Source organism: Columba livia, chromosome 23 (assembly GCF_036013475.1).
Source record: "Columba livia isolate bColLiv1 breed racing homer chromosome 23, bColLiv1.pat.W.v2, whole genome shotgun sequence".
Lineage (NCBI taxonomy): Eukaryota > Metazoa > Chordata > Aves > Columbiformes > Columbidae > Columba > Columba livia.
In genome coordinates, this window is record NC_088624.1 from 446,900 (window position 1) to 473,034 (window position 26,135).

The 26,135-nt window shown below is 57.6% G+C and overlaps 3 protein-coding genes across 5 annotated transcripts; all 3 read left to right on the forward strand.

Annotated features, from left to right (window-relative positions):
- Window positions 1–95: 95 nt before the first annotated feature.
- Window positions 96–8,885, forward strand: FAM117A (family with sequence similarity 117 member A). 2 transcript variants are annotated; one of them, XM_065039388.1, is made up of 8 exons: window positions 96–234; window positions 3,428–3,594; window positions 5,763–5,852; window positions 5,987–6,100; window positions 6,321–6,455; window positions 6,827–7,019; window positions 7,318–7,438; window positions 8,051–8,885. In XM_065039388.1, the coding sequence occupies exons 1-8, from the start codon at window positions 156–158 to the stop codon at window positions 8,376–8,378; spliced, it is 1,227 nt and encodes a 408-aa protein (XP_064895460.1). In that variant the 5' UTR covers window positions 96–155; the 3' UTR covers window positions 8,379–8,885. The 2 variants fall into 2 exon arrangements, with proteins under 2 accessions (XP_064895460.1, XP_064895461.1); XM_065039389.1 differs by lacking the exon at window positions 5,987–6,100.
- Window positions 8,886–9,032: 147 nt separating this feature from the next.
- Window positions 9,033–14,852, forward strand: EFCAB3 (EF-hand calcium binding domain 3). Of its 2 annotated transcripts, none has more exons than XM_065039405.1 (8): window positions 9,033–11,352; window positions 11,835–11,936; window positions 12,111–12,188; window positions 12,657–12,800; window positions 12,943–13,029; window positions 13,118–13,281; window positions 13,568–13,690; window positions 14,396–14,852. In XM_065039405.1, exons 2-8 carry the CDS (start codon window positions 11,891–11,893, stop codon window positions 14,717–14,719), a joined length of 966 nt encoding a protein of 321 aa, XP_064895477.1. In that variant the 5' UTR covers window positions 9,033–11,352; window positions 11,835–11,890; the 3' UTR covers window positions 14,720–14,852. The 2 variants fall into 2 exon arrangements, with proteins under 2 accessions (XP_064895477.1, XP_064895478.1); XM_065039406.1 differs by having other exon boundaries at window positions 11,835–11,937; window positions 12,115–12,188; window positions 14,396–14,851.
- Window positions 14,763–25,774, forward strand: METTL2A (methyltransferase 2A, tRNA N3-cytidine). Its single transcript, XM_065039394.1, has 9 exons — window positions 14,763–14,984; window positions 16,600–16,691; window positions 18,826–19,187; window positions 20,510–20,559; window positions 21,036–21,096; window positions 21,664–21,803; window positions 22,607–22,713; window positions 22,927–22,992; window positions 24,566–25,774. The coding sequence occupies exons 1-9, from the start codon at window positions 14,896–14,898 to the stop codon at window positions 24,715–24,717; spliced, it is 1,119 nt and encodes a 372-aa protein (XP_064895466.1). The 5' UTR covers window positions 14,763–14,895; the 3' UTR covers window positions 24,718–25,774.
- The last annotated feature ends 361 nt before the right edge of the window (window positions 25,775–26,135 follow it).

Genomic DNA, 26,135 nt, shown 5'->3' on the forward strand with positions numbered 1-26,135 from the left:
GAGCGTCCTGATTGGATGCGGTTAAGGAGGGCGGGTCGTTTGGCCGCGGTCAGCCAATGACCGTAGGGCTCCTCTCGCCGACCCCGGCCCCGGAGCGCTGATAAGCGGCGCTGGCGGCGCGGGGCGGTCAGTGCGGCGGGCGGTGCGGGCCGGGCATGGCGGGGCCGCTGCAGCCGCTGCGCGCCACCGTCCCGTTCCAGCTGCAGCAGCGCCGCGGAGACGGGGGCCGGGCAGGTAACGGGAGGAGCCGGGCGCCGCCGGTGTGCGGCCTCGGGGGACCCTGCGTGTCCTCCGCACCGGGGGCGGTGCGGGGGCCCCGAACCGGCAGCGTGAGCCGCTCCGCCGGTTCCAGCGGCGCCTCCCGGGGCCGAACCGCGCTCAGCGGGGTGTGCGCCCCTGCGCCCCGGGCCCGCCAGCCGAGCCGCCGTTCGGGAGGCTTCTCGCTGCTGCTGCGGGGCTGGAAGTGAAAGAGAACGAGACCCGGGGCAGCGGAGGCGGGGCGGCCGGGGGGCCCCGCTGCGCCCGCCGTGCGGCGGCGTCGGGAGCCGCGCGTTCTCTGTTCCGTGCGGCTCACCTGCCTTGAAAAACTGGCGGCAGCTTGCGCTGCGCCGGCGGCCGTTTGTCCCTGGCTGCGCTGCTGAGATTTTTTCAGGAATGCTTTTTTCAACATAACTTTTTTGGGACCCAATCACAGTGTTTGGCTTTTCTCGATATACACGTTGCTTCTGGCTGCGTGTGGCGCTGCTTTGGACGCTGGGTTCTTGCTTGGCTCTTCGTTATCTCCTGAAGCACCAAAATAGCAATGAAACGCTTTCTGGCTCGGATGTGAGGCTGATCGGTTTTGTGCCAGCCGGAGCGGTTGGAGCGGCGGGTCCCTCGGTGTCTGTGCAGACCCCGCGCTGCTCCCGCCGCCGATCCGCTGTGCGGAGGATGAGCCCGTCCCAGCGGTAATCAACAACTAACGGCCCCTCCTGGGGTCCCGCGCTCCCTGCTCGGGCAGGGCTGGCGTTGAGCAGAGGAGCTTTTGAAAAGGTTTTTGTTCAGTTTCCACTTGAAACCAGTTAAGGGAATGAATTCTGTCGGGTGCAGTTCTCTCCTCCCCGGGCTGTGCTGGAGCCGGGTGGAGCCGCTCCAGATGGGGCGGTTACCGGTGGGTTCAGCCGTCGGAGATGGAGCAGCGCGGGGGAGCCCGGCTGCCCGAGCTGCGGTTGCTCCCCGGTTGTGCCGCAGCTCTGAGCACACGAACCAGAGCTGCTGCTCCTCGGTTCTTCCCGGCTCCGCCTCGCTCGGCAGGACCTTCAGTGTTTCCTCTTGATCATCATAATTTCCTCTGCAGTTTTGGAGGAGTTTGCATTTCCAGTCTGGCTCAGGCTGTTCCCTGGGTGTGCGGGAGCTGCAGTTAAACGGGCAGTTTAACCCAAACCTGGAGTGCTGGTGATCGCAATCCAGCTCTTGTGCTGGTCCCTCGTGGGTGCTCAGCCCGGAAGCCGCTGCTCCCTCCACTCTGGCTGCGGGTCTGTGTGCGGTGATGGGGCTGATCGGCAGCCGCTCTGCTCACAGCGGATCCGCTGAGCCCGGGGCAGCTGCCGCGGCCTGGCCCTGCGAGCGAAATATCGCCAAAGCGCAGCGAGTTCTGCTTGTGCAAAGCCGGGTGTTGAAATCGTGCGTGGACACGGCTCCGGCGCTGCCCCCGCGGGTCAAGGTGACGATGATGCTGGAGTTCTTCAGATTGCTTTATCATTTGAAAAACAAACTTTGAAAGAATGAAGGTAGAGGTGAAGAGTCCAGCTGTTCCTCAGCTGGTGTGGGGCTGCGGGCCGGGAGCCTGTTGGAGGGAGCTGCCGTTTGGCCGCGTCCAGGAACACCAGCTCGAGCCGCCCGTGCCCGCCGCTCGGCCCCCTCAGCGGTGTCCGCGGGCGCCGCGTCCCGGGCGGCTCTCCAGGTCCTGCGGGGTCCGCGGTTCCGGGTCGCAGGGCGGTGCTGGGGGTCGGGTGTCTGCGGGTGCTCGCGGTGTCAGGCCGTGTGGTGTGAGCAGCGGCCGCGGGGCAGCGGCGGGGGCCGCAGGCTCTGCCTCCCCGCGGTTGCAGCGATTGCAGCGCTCTGGGGGTTGCGTTTCCGTGTTGGTGTTTCAAAGCGCTGTGAAATCCCATCCTGGCGCGGGCGTGAGTTCCCCCTCGGTTACGGATCTCTAAGGGCAGATGGCTGGTGGTTTTGGGAGGTGTGGGGTGCCTCCCTGGCACAGGCCTGAGGACGAAGGGCTCTGTGGCAGGAGCTCCCGCTGCGGCCGCGTTGGCTCCTATGGCAGGAGCGCCGAGGGCTTGTGTGTCGTTACCGTTTAACCTGCCTGTGAACTCCAGGTTCGTTCTCCTTGAAGCCTCTTCACGCTGGCCCTGCTCTGTTTTCCCCGGAGGAGCTGGCGGCGTGTCCGGCCTGCGGGGGCTGCTCGCGCTCATCCTGCGTCGCGGTTGGTTTGTGCCTCAGCGCGGTGACGCGGACCCTCGCGGGGGCCCGTTCCCAGACCGGCAGGGCCTGAGCAGCAGGTCCCTACGTTTCTAAACGTCCTTCTGCTGTTGAAGGGTCAGTTTCCCCAGGGCGAGACGCGGAGGGGGAAGGAAGGAGGTTTCACAGCTCGGCAGCAATGGGAACGGTCCTGTTGCTTGCCGTGGTTTCGTTGGTGGCGAGGCAGGTAACGCAGCCGCGGGCAATGAGCTGCGCGCACTAACGAGGTTCTGAATGAAGCGGCGGGTGTCTCGCTGTTAACAGGGAGCGTGTCCCGAAGCGCCAGCCGGACCCGAGGCAATGAGCCTTTAACCCGCGTGCACCTTGCGTGGCTGTCAGGACTAATCCTGCCCTCGCCCTCCCACGTGGGGTTTTGTTCTGCCCTTTTCTCACCTAGAACACGAATTCTGCCTTTCAAATGGTATTTTAGCTTATGAAAAGGTGTATTCAACAGGCTGTGTCCTGGAGCAGGCTCAGCACCTTTGTGCACGGAGGCGTTTGGCAAGCTCAGCACAGAGCTAAGGCCGAGTGCTGGTTTCAGAGCTGGTTCAGCGCGGTTAATGCGCCGCCTGCGGTGCCTGTTTTGGGGAGGGAGGCGGGAACGTCGTACCCGAAGCACTGGAGCTGCTCAGCCTCCCCGTCCGTGTGCGGTGGCTCTTCTGTCTGATCACAAGGAAACACAAACTTCCCTGCGGGCTGCGCCGTGCGCGGGTCGTGACGGTGCCCGGGTGGCGTCTCTCCGTCCCGGCCCCTGCTGAGCCAACGCGCTGCTCCTGCGGCCCTGCAGCCCGGCCACGCGCCCGACCTCCGCGGTTCTGCCGGGAGACGCTTCCCTGGGGAAACTGAGGCACACGGGTCCCTGCGGCTGTGGGAGAAGAGCCGGGGTTCTTGGCCTCGGAAATCTCATTTTCTTTCTCTTCCCGTCCAGCCAGCGTCCCGTGTGCCGCCGCCGCGGAGCGGAGCCGGCGAGCGCGGCAGCCCCGCGTGCGCCGCACGTCCTCGCTGGACACCGTGCTGGGCTCCTACCTGCTGGGACAGTGGCCGCGCGACCCCGAGGGAGCGGCCGCCTCGCGCGTGAGCCACAAAGCCACCCAGGTACCGACCGGCGAGCGGGATGGGGCGGAGGGGACGGCGGAGCGCCCCGGCTGCGGCTGCCTGCAGCTTTTCTCCCCCTCTTGCTTCCCAGCTTCAAGTGACTCCGCTTTGGTGCAGGGTCGGAGTTTCCCTGGCCCCGTCTGGAGGCAGGTGGCCTCTGCCTTTCCTCTCCACTGTTGGCTTCGTGCTGCTGCTTTCCCCGGGGTGGGGGCTGAGCCCCGATGTGGAGCTGCGGCTGCGTGCAGGGAGGGCTCCGCTGCGCTGCATCTTTGCTGTTCAACAATTTATTAAGGGCTCGTTTGCAGGAAATTTTCAGTTGGATTCCAACCTCCATTGTCCTTTTCCAGAGTGTTCTTGCCTGCTTGTGTTTGGGTTGTAGCGCCGGGAGCTGTGAGGGCGGAGAGCAGCGGGAAGGGGTTTGTCTGTGTGAGTGGGGGCGGCGCGCGGTGCTGGGAGCACTGACCCCGGCGTCGGGGCTGCTCGCGTTTCCCGCACGTGGCGGTTCCGGAGGGTCGGGGTGCAGCCGCCCCTACCCGCGGGTGCTGCGGCCCGTCCAGAGCTGCCGGCTCCAAGTGCTCGAGTTTCCTCGTGACACGCGTGGAGCGAGCACTGATCTCTGGGGTGGGTGTCTGTCTGTCTGCGGGGGCCGGGGTGACTCCTGGGCTCCAGAGCACCCTGTGTATTGACGAACGTTCCTCCAGACTTGGCGGCCGCTCCCCTCAGTTCCCAGGCGCGGGGCTCGGTGCTCGCGGGTCCGCGTTCGCGCCGTGCGCTGCGGGTCGGCGCTGCAGAGCGCCGTGGCGGGCTGGGAGCGACACGGGCGCAGCTGGAGCTCGGGGCGTTATCTCGCTCTGCAAAGGGGTATTTTCTGTCCTTTTTCTGAGGAAGTGGTTTTGCCACAGTTGGTACAAAAGGTCCTGTAACTTCCTCCTGCCTTGACAGGCTGCCCGCGAGAGCAGGGGCGCGGGTGTGCTCTCCACATTCGGGCCTTCCTATCGCAAAGAGCCTCTGTGCTTCCGTTTCAGGCCCCGGTTTCGGTGAGCAGCGGTGCAGACCCCGCTCGGGTCCCCAGCAGCCCCGGGCCCTGTCTGGGGCTCCGTCACGTTCCCACAGCGCCACTTGGGCCCAATGTGGGATGGGCTGCGGGTCCCCGGGACCTTCGCCCCTCTCAGCCCCATGTGTGTGATCTGCTGGGACAGAGTGACACGATGTTTTGGGATGATGGCCAAATAACGTTTGAGTTGTTTGGGAGAGAGGGTCTGGGGCAGCACACGAGCTTGGCTGCGCCGGGACGAGCGGCAGCTCGGGGCTCAGCGGGAATCGGGGTGAACCGGGTGCTGTGAACGGGCAGAGCAGCCGCTGTGCTGCCCATGGTTGCCGTGGGATGGACACACGGACACATGGACAGGTGGCTGTGGCTGCGGGGGGTGCAGCTCATGGGGTGAGGGGTTTCACTGGGGCTGCGAGGGCTGGATCACCTGCACCCCGGGAGCAGGGACCCCTCTGGGTGACTCGCTCCTGTGCCTTAAGTAGACTTTAAAGCCCGTTTGCGGTGCTGGAGCGTGTCAAGGGCGCCGAGCTCAGCGGAAGGAAGTTCCCACCCTTCGATCAGAGCAGCAGCGCGTTCCGATTCCCATCGATACCGGAACGTCGCGCTGCTGGGGCAGCGGCCGAGGGAGGCGGCGCCGGGGCCGCTTTCTGGCAGAGTCGGCTGGGACACGAGCGGCCGCGCCCCGGCAGCCGCGCTGGGTTTGGTGCCGGATGAGGGTTTCCTCTTGGTGACACTGCTCTGAACAGCCGGTCCCCGCGCCCGGCAGCGCCGCCACGGCCGCGAGCGGCACAGGGCGCTCGCGGTTGTTTCTCCGGAGCTGTGGCTTGGCGCGCTTTGCCCTGCCAGGTGGTTGTGGTTAAACCAGAGACTCTGGGCAGGTCTCTCACTGTGCGGGTCTGTGAGGTCTAGTTTCCTGATGGGTGTGAATCTGGCCAAAATGGCTTTGTTTGGGCAAATGCAAATAGGTGGCTGTCTCGTAAGGCATGTCACTGGGCGTCCTGTTAACGGAGGGACGGGCCGGAATGCGCAGCAGTCGATCACGTATCCTTAGGGCTCTGCCAGAGTCTCCAGGTGGTAAATGTTTGATTATCCTCAGCCATGTTTCTCGTCACTTCAGACTCCGGTGTCCTGGCACGACGCGGCAGCGGGGAGAGCCGGCGCTCACCAGCGCTCTGCGTCCTGGGGCAGCGCCGATCACCACCGGGAGGTAACGCGGCCCGGGCGGGGGGAACGCGGCCCGGGCGGGAGCTCCTGCATGCCCAGGGGGCGGGGGTCGGGACCCGGGTTGGGGTTGGGATTGGGGGGCCTCGGCCGGCCCTGTAGCTGCGGCTCGTGTGACAGATCGTCAGGCTGAAGCAGCAGCTCCAGCGGACGAAGCTGAATGGCAGAAGCGGCAAAGAGAAGGAGAGGAGCTCCCCGCTGCTGGGCGACCACGCTGTCCGCGCGTCGCTCCGGGTGCGTGCGCGTCCCTGCTGTCCGTGTGTCCTCGGGGCGGAGGGCGAGCTCCTCTGGGTCCCCCTGTTCTCAACCTCTGCCCCGTGTCCCTGTGCGCAGCGACTTCACTCGACTCCGGCAGCCTCTGCAAGGCCTGGGCTGAGCCCGGAGAGCTGCGGGACAGGGCGTAACGGCCGAGCACACGCGGATATAACGAGTTATTGGTCCTGGGTCATTGCAGGACTCTCCTTCGGGCTTCCTTTGTCCATCTCCCGTTGTGAGGCTCAGCCCCTGCCTGCACCGGAGCCTGGAGGGGCTGAACCAGGAGCTGGAGGAGGCGTTTGTGAAGGAACAGGGGGATGAAGAGCTCCTGCGGGTAAGTGAGGGTCACAATGTTGTCCCAAATCCCCTGGTGGTCCTGGAGATCTGCTCCCCAGAAGCCTGGATCCGCCTCTTGGCCGTGGGGATGGTCTCTGTGTTGAGTTTTTAGTTTGTTCTGGGCACGTAAATGTGTAAATTGGGTCAAGTGGCCACTGAGTTCCCTCCCTGAAACGTGCTGTGCTGTGGGAGATCAGCCGGCCGTGCTGCCGGGACAGGGGACACGGTGACAGCTCTGACGCCGCCCCGGGCTGTGTCCGTGGGCTCCTCGTGGGGCGGGTGAGGGGACACAGCCCCAAACCATCACTGTCACACGCGGCCCCTGCGGACGGGGTTTCTTGCTCTGCTCAGACTTTGCTTCCTCCCCAGATTTTGGATGTTCCAGACGGACACCGGGCGCCAGCGCCTGCCCAGGGCGGCTCCGGAGCCGCGTCCCTGGCGCTGGATCCCGGCAGCGGCAGCAGCCTGTCCCTGTCCCTGTCCCCCTCTGCGCCGCTGCGCCCGGTGGCTGCGGAACCCTCCCCTGCGGCGGACGAGGGGCCGCCAGCCCCCAAGGACAAAGGTAAACGCTGCAGGCGGGGGCAAAGGGGCCGGTGCTGCAAACCCCGCGGTGCGGCGGCTGCTCCGTCCGCGCTGGCGGGGCCGAGGCGCCGCGGGCTCCGCTGCCGCCGTTCAGCTGCGCTGGACCCGTGGAGCCGCGGCGGAGGGCGGGAGCTGGGAGCTACACGGGTAAGATGCCGCAGCTTCGGGGGGTTGTGCCTGCGGCCCCGGGGGCCCAGAGGAGTGTCTCTGGGTCGAGTTGCAGAGCACTGCTGGATTCTTTCAAAACTTTCTCAATCTGTCGTTTCTTTCCCCGCCAGCCGAGGGCGGCTCTTCACCGGTCCTGGCCTCTGCTGCTTCTCCCCGGCCCAACCACAGCTACGTGTTCAAACGGGAACCCCCCGAGGGATGCGAGAGGGTTCGGGCCTTCGAAGAAGCTTTGTAAGTAAAGGAGCCGTTGGCAGCAGAGAACTCGTGTGAGGTTGGTCCTGGGTGGGGGCAGCTGAGCTGCTGTTGCCACAGGTGTCACCACTGTCCCCAGGATAAGAGTCCAACCGTTCCCCACCCCAGCACCGCCCCATGTCCTGAGAACCTCACGTCCGTCTGTCCAGCCCTCCAGGGCTGGTGACTCCAGCACTGCCCTGGGCAGCCTGTTCCAATGCCCCACAGCCCTTTGGGGAAGAAATTGTTCCCAGATCCAACCTCAACCTCCCCTGGGCAACTTGAGGCTGTTTCCTCTGCTCCTGGCGCTTGTTCCTGGGGAGCAGAGCCCGACCCCCCTGGCTCCAAGCTCCTTTCAGGCAGTTCAGAGATCAGAAGGTCTCCCCTCAGCTCCTGTTCTCCAGCTGAACCCCCAGGTCCCTCAGCCGCTCCATCACACTTGTGCTCCTGTGGATCCATGTTGTTTTGAGACAAACCAGCCTCCCATGCTGCTCTTTCCAGTCGCGGGGCTGTCGCGCTGTCAGGATCCTGGCCGGGCGCACAGCTCGGGGTGTTTTCCCCGCGGTGCCCCGGGAGCATTGGTTCCTCACGGTGTCCCCGTGTCTCCCGCAGCTCCCCCAGCCCTGAGCAGCCGTTCCACCCGTCCTGCCCGGACAAGAACAAAGTGCACTTCAACCCCACGGGCTCTGCCTTCTGCCCCGTCAGCCTGGAGCAGCCGCTCCTCCCCAGCGTGGGGCTCCTCTGCAGGGGGCTCCAGCCCCCCAGCGCGGGCTCCTGCCCGTCCTGCCCGGCCCCAGCGCCCAGCCCGTTCCTCGGCGCATGGGAGGATGCAGCGGCCGACGGCTCCAGCGAGGCATCTGCGTCTCCTGCCCTGAGTTACGGACCCTGGAAGCGCGGGCAGCCCGAGGAGAGCGTCTTCCACAGCTCCCTCGTGGTGTGAAGCCGCTGGGAACGCCAGCGGCAGCGCCGGCTCCTCTGCCGGCCCGGGGAGACTTGGTGCCTCGGAGGTGGGATGTGGCGGCCCTGGCACTGACACGGCAGCGCTTTCCTGCGAGGGCGATGGAGCTGAAGCACAAGGTGCTGTGGGACGGGCTCGTTTCTCCGCGCCCCCCCCATTGGAAGCTCTTTCCCGTGCGGTTGTTGGGTGAGCTCTGCGGGGCGGCGCGGGAAGGAGGCTGAGCCGCGCGGGTTCGGGGCCGGCGGGGCGCGCTGTGTCCGCGCCGCAGCAGCTCCCGGTCCCGCGTACGTTGTGCTGCGGGAGCTCCGGGGGGTTCGGGGCTCCAGCCCCTCGTTCCGTGAGCGGGACCGGGGGCTCCGGCACCGCGCGGGACGGGGAAGCGGGTTCCACTTCACGCTGTTGTGGGGGCTCTGGCGCGTGGAGAAGCCGATTCTGTTGTATCTGATGTAGAAACTCTATTTTTTTCCAAAGACACTATTTTTGCAGCCATTCGCGGTTTGTGTTTTGTGTCTCGGCACTGGTTGGGAGCGCGGGAGGGGCCACGGGGGGAGGAAACGAACGTTTCGGGCAGCCTGAGGACTTTGGGGTTTCATGTTTTGAGTGGCGGTCCCGGCCTGCACGGGGGGTTCCGGGAAGAACCCAACCGGGCTTGGCGCTGGCCCCGCTGGGCTCAGCTCCGGTGAGGCCCCGCAGGCGGATTCGCTCAGCGCAGAACCTGAGAACGGCCCAGCTGCAGGGAAACAGCGTCTGGCGCCGCATCCCCACCAGAACATCCCCAAGATCAGGTTAGATCCAAGATCAGAGTTCAGAGAAAGGCTACGAAGCTGGTAAAGGGTATGGAAGAAACCAGAGTGATGCCATGTGCACAGTTCGGGGAGATCCCCGTTTCCCATTGAGCTGTGGGGTGAGCCCAGACCCCCGTTTAACCAAGTTCAGCCCATGACCATGAGGACCAGCTGCCAGGAGTCTGGAGCGGCTTTTTACCCCAAACTCAGGGCAGTGTCGTGTGCCGCAGGTGCGAGCAGCCGCGGTCCCTCCTGCCAGGGGACGGGGGTGCCGGCTGCTCTCCCTTCCCTGGTTGAAGCCATTGGTGAGCAGTAATAACCCCAGCCCTGCTGAACCTGCACGTTTTGGGCTGCGTTGAGGTGTCAGGGACCACTAGAGGGTGATGTCCGTACGCGCTCAGCCAGACGCTCTCCACTTCTCTGCTGCTTTCCGACCATCCCACTGCGGACAGGGATGGATCCCCAGGGAAATCTCCCCCGCGGATGATTCCAGCGGGGACACCCCGCAGCCGTCCCACAGACGCAGCTCCTGCAGCAACACTTGGCTCCATGGCTCTTTTTAATGCTACTTTTGTTCGTGAAAGCACCAAAGTGCTCCCTCTTCTCAGTGCACATTAACACATCAACTCCTTTTGTAAACCAAGGTCTGTTAATAAATCCAGGAATGAGCAAAGCTGACATTTCCCAGGGCACAAATCCGGAATAATTCCGGTTGGAAGGGACCTCAGGAGGTCTCTGATCCACCTCCTTGACCGCAGCTGGGGCAGCTGTGGGGTCAGACAGGGTTGCTCTGGGATTTACCCGTTACAGGACCCGCAGGGCTGCGGAGGACTCGGGGTTAGCCGGGGTGACAAAGTGCTCTGTGCTGGGGAACGCGGGGACCCCCAGCCTGCACCCCGCCAGAACGCCTGGCTTGGGAAGCCATTTGGGGTGAGGCTCTAAAACCACCAAATCCTCTGTGGATATGGGAGTTCTCAGTGTTCTAAAGTGCCTTTTGGTGAAGCATTTAAAGCTGTAACCAAAAGTCTCCCTGCAAACTTCCTGTATTTCGGTCTCCCCTTCCTCACGCATATTTGCCCGTTGGCTGAGCTCCGTCTTCCCTCACAGCCCCGCGTCCAGGGCTGGCGGCCGCGGTGCAGACCCCAGCCTGGGCACCGCAGGGGCCCCTCGGCCGGGGCGGAGCGGCAGGAGCCCCCAGGGCGCCCCAGGGGTGGGCACTGACAGCTCTCCTTTATGCTTTCGTTGTTTGGCACGGGAGGCACAGCGTGAGCTCTGCGTCTCAGCACGGTGCGAACGCCAGCGCTCAGCAGATGGAGCAGAAGAGGGCCGTGTCTAGAGCGTGGTACACACGCTGCAGGACGAAGGGAGGTGGAAAGGGAACTCAATCCTTCTTGGCCTCAGCATCCCCCCTGCCTGGGGGGAGGGATTTCATTGCAGTATTGTGCTTCCCTTCTTGTTTCAAGGCCCGGTGTGTGTACAAGCCGCCTCATCTCGCTCTGCGCCCCCTCACGGCAGCGATGGCCGGGCTCTTCCCCCCCGTGTGCAGCGGAGATTAGTTTCACAATGTGCTGGAAAGATTTTAAGTCCTTTGGAGGATGGATCTGGAGAAAGGCAAAAGATGTTACTAAACCGCTCTTGTTTTTATATAACCAATCTCCCTCCGTGTCTGGGCCGTAGGAGGCAGTAGCACCTTGCTGGCGTGTTTGGGATGGTGCTTAGAACACCCCTGTTCAGAAGGAAATCAATGCTCAGAGGGGCTTTTTTATTTTCATAGAGGACAAAGTCAGTGTCAGCAGTGAGGGCTCCATCCCGGCCACCCCACAGATCCATTCGAACCCAGAGAAGCTGAAAGAGGCAAAAGTAAATGGTAGCGAATCACAGAAAACCTGGTGAGGAGGAGCCTCTGGAGGCCTCCAAACCAGCCTCCAGATCGGCTTGGTCGAGGGCTTGTCCAGCCAAGCCTTGGGCATCTCCCTGGGGACTTGGACGTCTGGACACGGCCCGAAGCACCTTGCCCAGTGTCCCACAGCTGTTGGGGGGACAGCAGGAACAGAGCCTGGGTCTTTAGCCACCCCGCACCACGGAACCTTCGTGCTGGGTCGCAGTGCTGCATCACAGTGGTGTGACCTCGTGTCCACCAGCCAAACCAGGCTCCGGATTAGCAAATGGAGGCGAGTACATGTGAGGGAGAGCTCGGTGAGGTGTTAATTATCCCCTGGGACTAGTCAGGCTTTGGCTACCATGAGCCACCGCATTCAAAGGGCAGAGAAAGGAAAGCCAGTGTGTCCACGAAGTGTCACCTCTGCGGGTGGCAGTTTGTCTCAGAGCTGCTGAGGAGGGCAGAGGAAGGGGAACAAATGACCCTCCGCACTCACTGCAGGTGGGACAGGCGATCAGAGGCTCGAGTGGCAGGAAAGGATTGGAATGAGCCCCAGGGAAGATGTGGGAGCAGAGGACAGAGAACGCTGGAGGGTGCAGGATTTCCATTGCTGCCCAAGGACGGGGAGGCAGCGAGTTAGTGCTGCCGCAGCACAAAACGGGGACGAGTGTCACTGCAGGGTCCTTCCAGCTCTCCCGGTGATGGCAACAGCTGCGAGTCCTGCCTGGAAGGGAGCTTGTGAGACTTTCCACTTATTTTTCTTTCCATATCCAGAGGAAGTTGCTCCTTCTCCTGGCTGTGCTCCCAAAACCAGCGAGACGCCAAAGCCGATGCCAAGGAAGAGGGTGACAACCCCCCCACCAAAGGAGGCAACCAGGTGAGCAGGGAGGGGCACCCGGGTGTGTGGCACGGCTGCTGTCCCCGGCCTGTCTCCCTGCGGCTGGGAGGACAAGGTCCAGGAGCAGGAGCTGCAGTTCGGCTGGTCTCTTGTCCGTGAGAGCCTCTCAGCTGTCTGTCTGTCTGCTCATCTCTCTTTGTGCCTTGTGTGTGGCAGGGACACTCCACCCACCCCTCAGCAGAGAACGGAGTGCGGAGCGGCACAGAATATGCCGAGGGAACCAGAGGAAGGTAATGTCACCTTGTCATGGGATTCTCCCCTAGAAGGCGTGTTGCCGGCGTGGCCAGGAGTGGTTTCACGTTTAGGCTGGCCCTGCAGCATCCCATGGTCCTCCTGAGACATAACCAGGAGTACATGAAGGAAGGGACAATCCTGTCCTAAAGATTTGGGGAACCAGTGATTGAAGGAAGCATCAACACCCTCTTTGACAGCGATAACCCAAGCTCCTGAGCGCAGAGCTGGAACTAAACCAACCAGCTCACGTTAAACACGGGCTCATCCTTCTCTGCCCCAATTCCCAAGTCCCCTGCACTGTGTAGCTGTTTGGAGGTCGATGTTTTGCTGCACAGTGAGGAACAACCTGCCCAAATCCCAGCCCCAAATCCCTTGTGGTTATAACTCATTGTTTCCAACTGAATATAACACAGGTAACGCCTCCCTCTGTCCTGTTTAACCCACTGTCCTGCCCCTGCCTGCAGCATCCGACGATGCTTTCGACTTGTTCTCTGAAGACATGGATGACAATATCAGCCTTTGCAGCACGGAGACGATCGCTGTGTGGCCGGAGATTAGATCAAGCAGCCCAGAGATGTATGACGAGCTGGGGTGGCCAGACACCGACGGTGAGTGCTCCAGAGGCTTGTTCCAAGCTGGTTTCTGGGTGTGCGAAGCGATCTTCCTCCACGTGCCTTCCCCAAGGCGAGCACCAAGCTCCACAGCCATGTTACACATGAGAAGCTTTAACAGCGTTTCTGCTCCCCTCAGATTTTGGCAGCAGGACGGATGGCGGCTGCTGCTGCGACTCCTGCTGCGGAGGCACGAGGAATTCAGGGCTTACCTCGTCCTTCCCTGGTGAGGAGGCAAACCAAGGGATGGGAGCAGCTGGCTGGTGGTTGCACAGCTGGTGACTCCCGTTCCTGTTTCCCTTGGCCCTGTTCAGGCAGCCCTCGTGCCCAGACACCCGTGTTCCCGATGAGTTCTAAAAAACAGGCGACAACAGCGGCAAAGCCAAAGAAAGGCTTGCAGAATGTGGTGAGGCAGAGGGAGGAGCGCACCGCTTCGTTTGAGAGCCACTGCTGCTGCGAGACAGCCCGGGTGCAGGAGGTGAGCGGGACAAGCGACGCTTCAGCCGTGGAACAGTATTGAAGGAATTTTTTAAGAGGGTGGTGAGAGCCTGGCCCAGGTTCCCAGAGAGATGGTGGATGAACCATCCCTGAGACATCCCAGGCCAGGCTGGACGGGCTCTGAGCACCCTGAGCTGGTGCAGATGTCCTTGTCATGGCAGGGGGGGCACTGGGGAGCTGGGGAGGTCCCTTCCTACCCATTCTACGATTCTATGATTGAAGGAGGTGTGGGAACAAGCCTAAAAGCTCATCCTCTGTTTAATCAGGCACCTGCTCCCAAGCGCCCCGTTCACTGCACAAAGCAGGGGAGCTCCGCTGCTGTCAGCACCGTGGGCTCAACCGCATCGCGCCACCTGACAGCAGAGAGCCTGGGCAGCGCGCGAGAGCAAGTGAGCGTGGAACACGGGGGGCAGATGTCACACTGTTGTGTGGGGACGGCAGTTAGAGCAGAGCTAAGTGTGGCTGGTCACCGGGGTCACCCACACATTAACTGTCTCACGAATGCTTTAACTAGACACAGGTACTAAAGAGCAACTTGGTTATAAGTATAAGGGAAAATTAAACTAGAGGTATAATAATAGCGTAGTTGTTTATTACTGTTAATCATCAGCATGAATTGGTTATAACCAGCCAGGGAACTGCTGCAGAGAGTCCAGCGCAGCCACCAAGATGCTGGAGGGAGTGGAGCATCTCCCGTGTGAGGAAAGGCTGAGGGAGCTGGGGCTCTGGAGCTGGACAAGAGGACACTGAGGGGGGACTCATTCCTGGGGATCAAGATGGAAAGGGGCAGTGTCAGGAGGATGGAGCCAGGCTCTTCTGGTGACAACCAGTGACAGGACAAGGGGCAATGGGTGCAAACTGGAACACAGGAGGTTCCACTGAAAGACGAGAAGCAACTTGTTCCTGGTGAGGGTGGCAGAGCCTGGCCCAGGCTGCCCAGGGGGTTGTGGAGTCTCCTTCTGTGCAGACATTCCAACCCGCCTGGACACCTTCCTGTGTAACCTCATCTGGGTGTTCCTGCTCCAGGGGGGATTGCACTGGATGGGCTTTGGGGTCCCTTCACCCCCGACACTCGGGGCTCCGTCTCCTCTCAGGCACTGCAGGCGGCTCTGCGGCGCAGACACAGCCTGGCCCAGGGCCAGCGCCTCAGCCTGCTGCGGCTCTGGCAGCAGATCGGCGCCCGCCAGCCCGGCAACGAGAGCTTCCACCACACCTTCTGCACCTACTCCTGGTCGTGGAACGCCGGCCGGGAGCTGGTGACAGTCGCTGACCTGCGCGGGCTGGACCGGGAGCTGCGCCAGGGCGGCAGCCTGGGAGGAGGGCGCAGGGACGGACAGCAGGCCAAGGCCGCGCCTGGAGGCCAGCGACCGCCGGACAGTGCCGGCCCGAGGCGGGCCCGCCCTCCCGCTGCTGAATGAAACGCGAAATAAAAGCGAGGAAAAGCGTTTTTATGGCCGTGCTGCCCGCCCGCCGCCATCCCCATCCCCTGAAGGAGCGGCTTCCCGCCACCGCCCCCACGTGACCGCCCAGCCCTGCCCTCTCTCGGGTCGCAGCGTCAGGCAGCGCTTCCGCTTCCGGCGGCCCTCGGCCCAGCATGGCGGCGCCCAGGGAGGCTCCGGAGCGGCGGCTCTTCGGGAGGCGCTTCCTCACCGACCCCGCCCGCCTCTTCCAGCACAACGCCTGGTGAGGGCGGCCGCCGCCTCCTCGCTGTCCCTCCGCGTCCCCTCCGCGTCCCCGCCCTTTGCTGCCCGCCGCGGAGAGGCCCCGGCAGCCGGCCGAGGCGCTGGTGGCCTGCGGTGCCTCTCCAGGCCCGGCCGCGGGGGTCGGGCTGCGGTGACTGAAGCTTTGTGGGGGCTCGTCCCCTCCGCCCTGGCCGGGCGGGGGTTCGGGGCTTCACGGGGGCCCGGCTGCAGGCACCGGGGCGCGGCGGGGTGGGGGCAGGGGGTGCCGGAGAGCTCGGAGTCGGGGGGTCCCTGCCCTGCCCGGCTCGGGGGTCCCTGCCCTGCCCGGCTCGGGGGGTCCCTGCCCCGCTCGGGGGTGCCCATCGGGGGGTCCTGAGCCTTCCTTGGCGAAGTCCTGAGGGGGTCACTGAGTCCTATGGGATTCCTCAGGTTCCCTCGATCTTTCCGAGGAGTGTGTCGCTTTGCTTTGTACCTTCAGCGCTATAGTTAATAAGGTGAAGTGGTTTGCTCTCTGAAATCTCTAAGCTTCTCCATCCGTGCACGTCAGTGACTCACGTACACGTTGCACAGGGACGGTTTTGCCCGTCTCCTGCCGCAGGGCGACACTGTGCCGGGTGTCGGCTTGGGACCGCAGGCCTTTGTTTGGAGAGGGCTGTTGTGTTAAGACACGTTAAGCTCTCAGGTTTGCTGGGAACTGAAGGCATTTTGCGTTTTTCAAGTAAATATGTCCCTTGTGGTCTCCGGCTGGTAGACCCTTTTAAGAGTTGGGTAGGTTTAATTTGTAATAAGGTAACATGTGCGTGTAGCAGCTTGTTGTTCATTTTGGGGCGTGTTCTGAAGTGCATCCTCAGCAGCGCTTCCCTGCAGAATCTCCTAGTAATATAGTTTTTCACACAAATGTCAAGTCTTCGTTTTGTGAGTTAATATCAAAAGACTGATTCCTCCTGAGGCCAAAATAGTGCTTCTTGATCCTTGCAGTCTGCTTTTCATTCACTTGTTTTAATGAAAAAAGGTCAAGTGAGTCACTTTAATGACTACACACTGTGTATGCACATTTGAGTTATTAATAGGCTCTTAAGGCATTAAAGCTTCCTGGGTATTTTTGTCATAATTAAATTGAATATTAAAATAACACTTTACCACCCAAATAACCCTAATGCCTTTTTTGTTTGAACTTGAGAAAGCAAATGTGGTTTTCTAGGACAGCTAAATCAACCGGCCGGTGCTGATGGGTGAAAGCCAGCGCCTGCCTGTCCGCCACCCGAGAGGGAACAAGTGCTTTTCGCTGGGTGAGAACAGCGGTTCCTCTCCAAGGAGCCGTTTTTACCGAGTTCCCTCACAGTTTTTGTAAAAACGATTTATTTCCTCTCTGCTTGGCTGAGCGTCAAGTAGGGAGAAGGATTAGGGGGCAGATTTGGTGTCTCTCGGGCTCCCAGTTACGTCTTTTGTACAAGTGCGATTCGTTCCGAGCCGGGAGGTGCTGCTGGCTGGAGTGCTGCCGCGCGGCTGGAGGTGCTGCCGAGCTCCACAGCCGCTGGGCTGCAGACCGTTCTCTCTTCTCCCTGTCTTTGCTCTGCCGTTCTCAGCTGAGCAGTTCATCTTGCTTTTTACAACAGGGATAACGTGGAGTGGTCGGAAGAGCAGGAGGCCAGTGCCAGGAGTAAAGTTCAAGAGAACAGCTCACAGCTCTTGCCGCCAGATAAACAAGGTACTTTTGGATACTGTTGTAACGTTGGGTCTCAAATTGTTCGTACAACCGCAGAACAGTCTGGTGAGAGCTGTGTACGCATCTTTGTTTATTCCTCCCTTCCCCCGTCTCCCGAATCATTCAAAATACGTTACCTAGTGATTGATAATGAAAAACGGCACAAGAGGAAGCTTTCTGTTCTTAATTTACCTCCCTGTGACTTTCCCACAGTCTGGAGACTCGTCCTCCAGGAGCAGAAATGGTCTTGGCTGGGAGGAGTCACCTTGGGTTGAGCTTCTTTGTTCTTGTTGTGTATGTTTAAAAACTCATTAGTGTTCCTTGTCAATGAACTTCTTTCAGTGTAGAGCAACAGCCTCATTTAATCTTATTTTCTCTGCCTGTTTTTGCTCTCTAAAGCTTCGGTTCTAACAGGCAATCTTTTGTTGCTTGCATGCTGTGGCGCTGTCTCTAATTCAAGCTCAGTTTTAAGAGGGTCTAATGAAGTCGTGTACATATCTGTCTCTGCAGTTAACAAACAGCATGATAATGATTCAATCAGAAGTGAAGAAAAATTGTTCTATCCTAATTGAAGTGTTTATTATCAGAGAGGCAGGATAGGGATCCTGAAGCTTTTATTTCCTCAAACTTGGCTTAAAGGATATTTATCCATCCAAAATACAAAGCTTACCCGAATCTGAATCAAGCTAAAGCTGCACAGCTCTATGGTCAGTTAGACAGTGGAAGCTGTTCTGAGTTGGTTAGTAACGCGTCTTCACTCCACACCCGTTAGAGTTTATCCAGTCCCTCAAATGATGCTGAACTGGCTTCCCGCTCCTTGGCGTGATAAGAAACTCGTTTGATGATGATCTGGTACCAAGCCGAGCTCTAGGATGCATCTGTGCCTTTTGTTAATTTGAACAAATTAAATGGAGTGTGTCATCTTTAAGGAGATGCCGGTCGCTATTGGAGCTATTGGGAACTGCCCGTATAGCTTCCAGTTGTGTTCACAATAGCAAATTTAATTATACCAAAGAGCATCCCTCCTAATTTCTTGGATTCCCAGAAGTATCCAGCGGTTTCTATTGTGATACCCATTGTGTGGAGTTCATTTTAAAATCTGGTTAACATTAAAGGATGCTGTCTGTCGTGCTTTGAGAACCTATATACAGCTGGGAAATTGTGGAGCAATTTACTGTTGGAGCAGTTTGTCAGGTCTTGGTGACAGATTTCCCAGACCCAACAGTGGAGAGCGGGCACGTTTGGACGGCCGCTCTTCAGCGGGAAGCTGTGCAGACAATGGGGTGGCCGAGCGGGGGAAGGCAGCCCAGCCAAATGTGCCTGAAGGGTCTGGTATTTTGAGAATGGGGACTGCCCAAGCAGGAGAACAAAGGCAGGGTGTTGGGCACTATGGCTGCGTTATTCTCGGGATTTCTCGGGGCTGTCTGAGCGAGTTTTTTGGGTATGTCGAAGATGTGTCTGCAGGCTGGGAGCAGGGAAGGCTGTGGAGGAGTTCAGTGGGCTGCCTCTGAAGCTCCATGATCAGCCATTCAGGGGCTCCTTGGCGCGCTCTCTTTCAGTGTTTACTTTTGCTTGCCCTTCTGCGGTGCGCCAGGCTGGGCGTGGGCTTGGCCGAGTGCTGTCCCCGCACAGAGAACGGTCAGGAGCGCTTGTCGCAAAAGTCTGGAGGAGCCTGGCTCACGTGCCCGCGCCCGCCTGAGCCAACACCGCTAAACGGGATCGCAAAGCAGGGATTCAGTGAACTTTCCTGGAATAAGTTCTGCAGGAAGTCAGACTGAAAAATACATATGGTCACTTTTTGCTTTAAATCTGTTTCTTGCATGATCTTTTTCAGCCAGCCCTTGATTTCTTTCATTTCAAAGAGGCCTTTTCTGTTCCCAGCTTCCTTTAGATCGCACCAGGACACAGACAGTTCCCTCTCTATCTGTTTTCCCCTTTTTAGTCCTAACACAGTGTGAGGAGGCAGGCTGAGTGTTTGTGTGGCACAGCATAATTTAATACAGGTGATTTTCAATCAGTAACCTTACCTGTTAAAGCAAATTGCTGAATAGGTGTCTGCAGGGATCCCTGACCCTCTGAACGGATGAAACCCTGAGACCTAATTTGAGTGCTGGTGTCATTTTTCTTGTGTTTGCAGAGGACTATGAGGTGAACGCAAAGAAGTACTGGGATGACTTTTATAAGATCCACGAAAATGGCTTCTTCAAGGACAGGCACTGGCTGTTCACCGAATTCCCTGAGCTGGCTCCTAACAGGAACGCGAGTCAAAATGGGGATTGTGTGCGTGGATTTAGTAACCGAGAACAATCCAACCACGAAGGGCTGGGAAGCTGTGAAAACGGACATTGTTCATTGGAAACCAGGGCAGAGAATCAGCTAAACCTGACCAAAGCCACACCTGAGATCTGCGCAGGGGGGCCGGCTGCGCAGGAGTGTGATGAGCTGAACCACAGCGACGGAGGTTACCCGGGGTCGTCTGCGGCTTATCGGATATTAGAGGTAATAGTTGTAGAACAGAGTCACACGACACACAGCCCCTTGCATCAGTGTTCGGGTGACTGGGACATAGAACATAGAATTGGAAACAGGGCATGAGTGCCCTAAATCAGTAAAATTCAAAGAGCAGCTTAACACTGGGTGAAATCTGTTGGGATTCTCTTGGTTCGGACTGTGAATTGGCAGAGCACACGGGCCATGAGAAGTTTCCCAGTTTAAAATACCAACCGTTACAATCAGATGTTGAGACAAACACTTAAAACTCATCTTTTGAAGGAGCTGATTCTTTCACTTGTCTGCATAAAGCTTTCCCTTGTAAATTATGCTTCGCGTGTTTGCGCCGACTCGTGTTTGCCTTGGGAGATGTGAAACAAACAATGAAACCAAGAATCTAAAGGTGCCGTTTGGTGTGTTCCTGGTGGCCATGTAATAGTGGAGAATCTCAGATCAATACGGGGTTCGTCCCCACAAAACTCTGTAGGACTTTTAAACGTGGGGCTCCTGCCAGCTGGTGGCAGCCTTTGCCCTGTCACCTCTGCGCTGTTCACTGCAGATCTCGCTGCTTTTGTTGACTGCTTCGTGCTCCACGCAAGTTCTGCCCTTCAGGAAGAGTCAACGCAAACTGTCCTTCCAATTTTTTATTTAATCTGAGGCTGAGTGTTCCTCAGACTTCCGTGTTCTTGGATCGTTGTGGTTCTCCTGCCTCAGCTGAGCGCGTGCAGTGGTGTCCGTCACCACAAGCCATCGGTGGAGTTTTCTGCTCAGTTTGTTTCATTTACTGATTCCTTCCGCATTCGGAGGCAGGTTCCCCAAGCGCAGCTGTGTGAGCCGTCTTCTCTTCAAACGGGAGCAAGCAGAGGAATAAGAAGGCAGAATTCCTGTAGGCTTGGTTGTAACCTGAGGGAGAGCCATCTAGCGAAGGGGGCTCTGAGACAGCAGCGCGTAGTTACAGCAGGACAAACTCCTTTCTCCATTGCTCTGGTTTGCTGCGGCTTTCGCCAAGGCCTCGGTGACTCGTGCGGGCTGTTGTGCTTGGGATTCCAACAATAACAGTTTTCTGAAGAATAACAATATATAGAAACCGTAAGATTTCTATGAGAACTGGCTTAGTGGTTTCCCACAAATGCTTATATGTGGCCCTGCTCCTCGGAGCTGAGCATATTCACATCTTGCAGCGAGATTTGCAAACGGTCGCTGCTGTACTCCCTCGTTACTCGTGAGTTGCTCTTTGTTCCATGGTTGTAGGGGGATGATTTGAAATTAACTGCATGGGACATGCTGAAGAAATGATTTTCACTGCGTGTCCTTCTGCTTTCTTTGCACAGGTTGGCTGTGGTGCTGGAAATACAGTCTTCCCAATTTTACAAACCAATAAGTAAGTAATTCTGAGGAGGTTTTTAGCTGCACGATACACCAGCCTCTGAAAAACGGTTGGAAGAGCGTTGCCTGTGTTCTTAGTTGAGACAATCTCAGAGAAAGGCCGGATGCAAACGGTACATTTGCCATCTGCAAGTTCACATGATTGTGTTTCGAGCTTGGAAAAGTTTGGTCTCAGAACACAACCACCGTAATGTGAGTTTACGTGTCTCGTTCTGAAAGCGTTTTCTTCCGGGTCTTAGCACCGCTCCTTTTCCAGAAGGAAAAGTAAACAGGCAGCTCCATGTGAGAATAACCGAGGGATAAAGGAGCAACATGTTCCACCGGCTCCTGCACAGCACGTTGCTGATAGATACAGACTGAAGCCCAGGATTTCTGGCTCCCAGTTCTGTGCTCCGTGTGTTTGAAGCCGCCTCTGTAATTCCGATGAGGCACCTTTATATAAATGATGATAGTTTCTTTTATTTATTTCAGTGACCCGGGACTTTTTGTCTATTGCTGTGATTTTTCTACAACGGCCGTGGATCTCGTCCAGGTAAACTCACTGGTGATTCCAAAGATAGAAGCACATGGTACCAATTGCACATTGACACAAAACTGTCACAGCTGCCACCAGCTGTCTAGCGGTGCTGGCGGCTTTCTGGATTTAGCCAGCCCTGATGCTGGTAAATCAGGAAAACCGGCTGTCCAAATTGTAGAAATGAGGGAAGTTGGAGTTCTCAACATGTCAGGTTGGCAGCAGACAGGTCGGCCAGGTTTCCTTTCCCCTGTGGCTGGCGCACTTGGCCAAATCCAGCGCTCCTTTGGTTGAGCAACTGCCGAACCCTGAAAACCAGTTGGGATTTTTGGCCGTGCTGATTGTCTGAGTGTAACAAGTCCAAAACTCCCTGTAAACCTCCCGTGTGTGCTCACTTTTTACATTTCACCCCATTCCTCATCAGACGAGGGAGCCCACCTGACCCCGTCTGCCTTAATCCAGCGAGGCTGAAACCCTTCTGAACGCACCACTTTATGATGTGAAGGATAAAGTGCTCCCGTGTCCAGATAAGACTGAGATCAAGGTCTGCTGCTGATGCTCCGATTTCTCTCCCCTTAAACACAGAACAATGCAGAATTCGATTCTTCTCGCTGCTTTGCGTTTGTCCACGACCTGTGCGATGACCAGAGTCCTTTCCCGATGCCGGATGAGAGTCTCGACATTGTTATTCTTGTCTTTGTCCTCTCAGCAATTCTGCCAGAGAAGTAAGTTTTAATAATTCCGCCTGATGTCAGAAGGTAGTGCATCTAGAACTGGGGTTCTTTAATAGCAGATCCCTCCATATCAGGAAAGGTTAAAGTTTGTTCTGTGTCTGGTCCAGTTTTCCATTAAGCTTCTGAAAATGAAATGTGCAGGTGTTTTCTGTTGTCACGAATTCCGGTGCAGCACAGGGGGGTTTGGGGGTGCTGAGGGGTTACAGGTGGCGTCTTGCTGCGCTCTCAGTTGCGCCTCCATTCTGAACCCAGCACACTGGGAACTCAGCACCCGCTTGTGTAAAATGTGCTACTAGGTTGTGAGGCTCAAAGACGAGATTAATTTCACATATGGAGGTGGCAAGAAGGGAGGGGACAGGGTCAGAAAACGGTTGAGAAAAGTGCTGTGACCTTGGCGTGACAGTGTGTTACAACCTGCACTAGTCGCTCTTTCCTCTTCCCTTTGGTTTTATTCCACAGTATTTTTCGAGTTCGCTTATTACTTGTTTTACAGAAACCAGTGGAGATCCTGTTGTAATTAGTGAGAGCAGTTAATTGCTGCTGTGGCAGGCTAGGTTCTCATTGTAGAAAAAAACCCCAAACAAACCCCACAAACACCAGCACTGAGTGTGAGAAACGAGGCAGCCAAACAAGCCACCTGTGTCTGAGAGAGCTCAGAAAAGCGCTGTCTTTTGGTAGCTTTTATATCAAGTTGAAACGTATATAAAATGTATACCTTCTTTTAGGAAAACAGGCTAAGGAAACAAGCATCGTTTCGCAGGGCGATGAGGACTTCTGGTTTGTTTTTCCCTCAGGATGCAGCGCGTCGTTAACAGGCTGAGTCGCCTTCTGAGGCCGGGAGGAGTGGTGTTGTTACGGGATTACGGCCGGTACGATCTGGCCCAGCTTCGCTTTAAGAAAGGTATTTTCTTTTCCCTTGGGTAGTCTTCCCAGATCACCAACAGATGGTGATTCTCTGGACTTACCGGCTCCCTCGTTTAGGAGGCAGCTCGTTGATTCCCCTTAAGCACGGCCTGTGCCAGGAGAAGCGCATCTTGTCTTTACGTGCCATTGGACGGCAGTTGTTGATTTTTACGTGATAGCTGGTAACTGTTTAAATGCCTCTTGCCCTTAGGTCAATGTCTGTCTGATAACTTCTATGTGAGAGGTGATGGCACCAGAGTCTACTTCTTCACACAAGGTAGGAGGCTGGGAAACTTCCTCTGACGCTCCTCACCTCTTTTTGTCTCTGTGCCCTCGAGTTTCACCACTAGCTCTTTCCAGCCTTTCTTGGAGCAGTGTGAAATGTGAAGTACCTGGGCTTGTCACTTGCTGATGCAAATATGGCAGGGTGAATACCTTTTCACAGAATCATAGACTGGTTTGGGTTGAAGGGACCTTCCCAGCTCCCCAGTGCCCCCCCTGCCATGACAGGGACATCTTCACCGGCTCAGGGTGCTCAGAGCCCCGTCCAGCCTGGCCTGGGGTGTCTCAGGGATGGTTCATCTACCCCCTGTCTGGGAACCCGGGCCAGGCTCTCACCACCCACATTGTAAAAATTTCTTTCCTCATGTCTGGCCTGAATCTTTTCTGCTTCGGTTTAGAACTATTACCCAGCTTTTAGAGAAAACCAGTGAGTTTGGTACACGGGGAGGGGTGGGATTGGAGGAGCTCTCCTTGAATCTCGTTGCCTGCGGAGGATGGAGCGAGATGGACACCACCTGAAGGAACTCCTCTAGACTTTAGTGTTCTCCTGTGAGGAGATAAGAAGGGTGTGGTTGAGCCTAGAGCTGAGGCAGCCTCTCCAGTTCTGCTGCTGCTTGGTGTTCAGCAGGGCTCGTGTCCTCCCTGCTGATCACCAGTTGCACCTCCAGTCCCTGCCGCCGCGGACCCCTCTGCATGGCCGGTTTCAGAGCAGTGGCACAACTGCAGCCAACTCTTCCCTTCCCCACTGCACAAGTCTTGTTTGTCACAACAAAACGAATGTTCCGTGCGTGTTTGGCAAACGCTCCGTAATGGCGAGCATCTGATAAAAGAGCACAAGCTGGGACCTGTTAGCCCTTTTCTGCAGAAACTCCGTAACATCACGTGCTGCCGGGCCGCAGCTGAAGGAGCTCTGTGCTGCGCTGCACTGGCTCTGGCTCTGCCCACGGCCAGTGCGCCGGGGCACCGGGGTTCTGGTTTCCTTGCTCAGGAATTCCTGCCGGTGCCGCAGCCTCCGGGGCTCTTGGTGCTTTGATTGGGCCCCAGCAGGGTGTGGTTTCGTAAAGGATTTCCCCCCCCACCAACTTAACCTCAATGGATCCCATTCCCCTCCAGCCTGTACAGCGTGGATCTTGTTGCCACCATTTAAAAGCGTAGGTCTGGTCCCCTTCTTTGCTCTTGCGGGCTCTGAAATTCCTCTGGGGCCGGGGGGGAATAAATGGATATGTCCCTACTCGTCAGAAGATGCTCCCTTAATTGGTTACTAGAGGCGATACCCATGTCTGAAACTCCTGCTGTTTTCTCTTTGTCGAGTCTCTGTAATTCTGGTTCTCCAAGTAATTCTTTGCTTCCTTGGTAATAGAAGGCAAACTCAAGGGAAAGTAGAGAAACTGTGATCTTAATCCCCCATAGCACAGTAGTTAAATCCTGTCTGATGTTTGCATTTCCCTGCAAAGCGAGACCGTGAGTTTCCTGTGCTCCATCGTCCAACATAGTCTGTCCCTCGGTGTGAGCGGGTGGCAGGCGGATGCAAGCCGTGGCATCCTCCTTCTCCTCCTCTCTGCTTCCAGATGAGTTACACGAGCTCTTCACAACAGCTGGGCTGCAGAAAATCCAGAATCTGGTTGATCGGCGATTGCAGGTGAACCGTGGGAAACAAATGACGATGTATCGAGTATGGATCCAGTGCAAATACCGCAAGCCCGCCGCCCCTCAGCTGTGAGGAGACGGGACACGCGTTTTAGGTTGGAGCCTCTTCCCGACCGTGTGCAGTGTCTCCTGCTGGCGAGATGTGGTTCCACCGAGCCCAGCGCACGCAGGACCTCAGTGCCTTTCCAGTGCCTAGCATTACTTCAAGTGAGTTTTGCTAAGGACAAATGCTCTAAAAGGAGACCGAGCAGTAATTTAGATGTCTTGCTACTGGTCTGAGGTTTTTAAAATTATTTATGGTTTTAGTGACTTAAGAAATGGTCACGTTGTCCTACAGCAGCCGAGCAAGTTGAGTAGTGTGTCACTCATACTCCGGATTTCCACATGAAACAGGAGAGCTTCGACCTTACCTCGTGTTGTGTGCTCTTGTCTGGGGAACAAAAACCATAGAACTGGTAAATCTGTTCTTTGCAGCTGGTCGCTAGGCCTCGTGGATTCCCTCGCCAGCTTATCTCGTGCAGCTCTCCTCGGGTTTGTGCACATCCACACGTTAAAATACTCCGATCCAGCGCGTGAACTGAGAGCACGCTCGTTTCTCTGGGCCAGCTTCCCCATGGCGCCCCGTGCTGTGGCAAAAGCAGCTTATGCTGCCCGGCGTCGCTGTGCAGAAGATGTTCGCCTCGGGAGCCGGCGCGCCGGAGCTCAGGTGCTGTAACTTCACAGTGGACGGGGTTCAGGCTTGCAAAGATTGGGGGCTGATACCAGTTTCGAGACACCTCCAGAGTGCAGAGAAGCACGAGCAGCTCGTGGGCCGGAGTTCGCACAGTGACGTGCTTTTTCTGCTCGAACGGTGAGAACCGCTCCCGCTGACCGCGGCGCCCACGAGCCGCGCTGCCCCGTCACGGCAGTGTGCCCCTCTCACCACGACAAGACACCCGACTTCGATGAGAAATCTCAAGAATGTCTACCACTTTTGTTTAGTTTCTTAGAGGAAGCCGACGCTGTGGCTTTCCAAAGGTATTTCCCCACCTTTGACAGCAAATATCTTTTATCTCTGCCTGTTTTCTTTTGTTATTTTTAGGGTGTGGTACAACAGGTATCAGAATAAATTTTGCAGTAATGCGTTTCAATGCTGGGTGGATTCATATAAATTAGGCTTCCCCAGAGACTCACGTGCTTCCGCGCGCCTGACCTGGGCCACCGCTGGGTAACTACAGTTTCTTTCCTCTTCTGTTATGGTGATTTTCACTGGTTCCTGCTCGCATCTCTCAGGGAGGGATGTCTCTTACCTTGTTTTAGTTCATACTACACAGAGCGTGTGTATTTTCTTAGCTGGACGCTTGTATTTGTAGCTTGCAGTTGCCTAAGCATAACTGTCAACTAGAGAGACATGTAGGTTATGAAAGGACTGCTGTCTTGAAATGGGAGAAAGCGAAAGACGATGAGGAAATGTTGTTGCCGTCCTTGGAGAGGCTGCGGGAGTCTTGGGGA